The sequence below is a fragment of the Metopolophium dirhodum genome, chromosome 1, assembly GCF_019925205.1.
Source record: "Metopolophium dirhodum isolate CAU chromosome 1, ASM1992520v1, whole genome shotgun sequence".
NCBI classification, from domain to species: Eukaryota; Metazoa; Arthropoda; class Insecta; order Hemiptera; family Aphididae; genus Metopolophium; species Metopolophium dirhodum.
Genome location: NC_083560.1, coordinates 131205389 through 131206721, shown reverse-complemented (window position 1 = coordinate 131206721; position 1333 = coordinate 131205389). Strand labels below are relative to the sequence as shown.

Here is a 1333-nt window from a genome sequence, read left to right as displayed (position 1 = left end):
CCTATAGTCCGCGACATGAAATGTGGCCGATGACCGTCGCGAACCTAGCGGCCGTTTCGCCTAAGTGGTTCATAATCTAATTAAATAAATTGCCGCGTTTTTTTAAATTAACCATTTCAACGCGTAATCAACACGGTAACTCCTAAACTCCAAAACTCCTATACAAATGATTTTATATTTCAATTTTAATAGTGTTAACAAAGACGTTATACACCATAACCATTATTTATTATTATTTTATCATTATATTATCTATTTATAATTACTTTTTTTACACCATTATGAATTTTTAGATAGAAATCAGGACCGAAAGAGTTAAACATAATTTACTAAAATTACTATAATTAATTTTTTTATTCAAACCAAACAACAAAAAAAATTTAAAAAAAAATACAAATACAAAAAATTTTTAATTTAATATTATTTAAGACATATGTTATCCGTGGTTTTCTTCGTCAATATCTTCTTCATCATCACTCCAGTCACTGTCATCTGGTAATATTGTCATAATTATTGGTTCTATCATGGTGTCCCTCATTATTTCATTTTTGTTGTCCTCGTCCTGAATTTCTTCTGCATGACGAACGCATTTCGTCCAGTCGTCTATTGTTACTGCATCTAATGCCTCGTGTGTTAACCGCTCAATATCAACCATTTTAAAAGTATTGTTAAATTTCGCTACTTGGCCCTTAACTTGAGCCCAAATTAACTCAATTGGGTTATACTTACAGTGGTATGGTGGAAGACGGATTACCTCATGACCCATTTCAATTGCAATGTCATCCAGCTCATATTTTTTTTCACGTGGCAATAGGTTTTTAACTTTTTGCCGAAGTTCAGGTAATGTTTCCAATGGATGGAACTCAATATTTTTTTCATTTAACCATTGTTGTACTTCGGTTTTTCTCCAATTACTTTTCGGATATTTGTCTCTGAGGATTGAATGGTAAGGCGCATTGTCCATGACTATAACTGATGGCTCTTCTAGATTTTTAAGCAGTTGAATAAACCACTCTTTGAATACTTCACCATTCATCTGATTATGATAATCCGTGGTATTTCCGGTATTGCTTCGAAATACCAATTTTGACCCTTCTATAAACCCGTAGCGACTACATCCTGCATGGCATACAATAAGTCGGCCTCCTTTACCCGTCGGCACCTTCAGACCACCAGAATTATTTTCATTTTGCCAAATAAGGGTGCGTGAATGGTTTTGGTTTACCCACGTTTCATCGAGATAAACCACTGGACGATCGTCTTTATTTTTTCGCAGCGTACACATTTGTCGTAAAAATTTACACCGAAGTGCGACGATATCATTCCTCTCCAT

At 34.5% G+C, this 1333-nt stretch overlaps 1 protein-coding gene across 1 annotated transcript; it reads right to left on the bottom strand.

Annotated features, from left to right (window-relative positions):
• Positions 1 to 436: 436 nt before the first annotated feature.
• LOC132953796 (uncharacterized) lies at positions 437 to 1333 on the bottom strand. Its single transcript, XM_061026135.1, has one exon. It carries the CDS (start codon positions 1331 to 1333, stop codon positions 437 to 439), a length of 897 nt encoding a protein of 298 aa, XP_060882118.1.

Coding starts and splice junctions, on each gene's coding strand:
- LOC132953796 (XM_061026135.1), bottom strand. CDS start 1,333: ATGGAGAGGAATGATATCGTCGCACTTCGGTGTAAATTTTTACGACAA.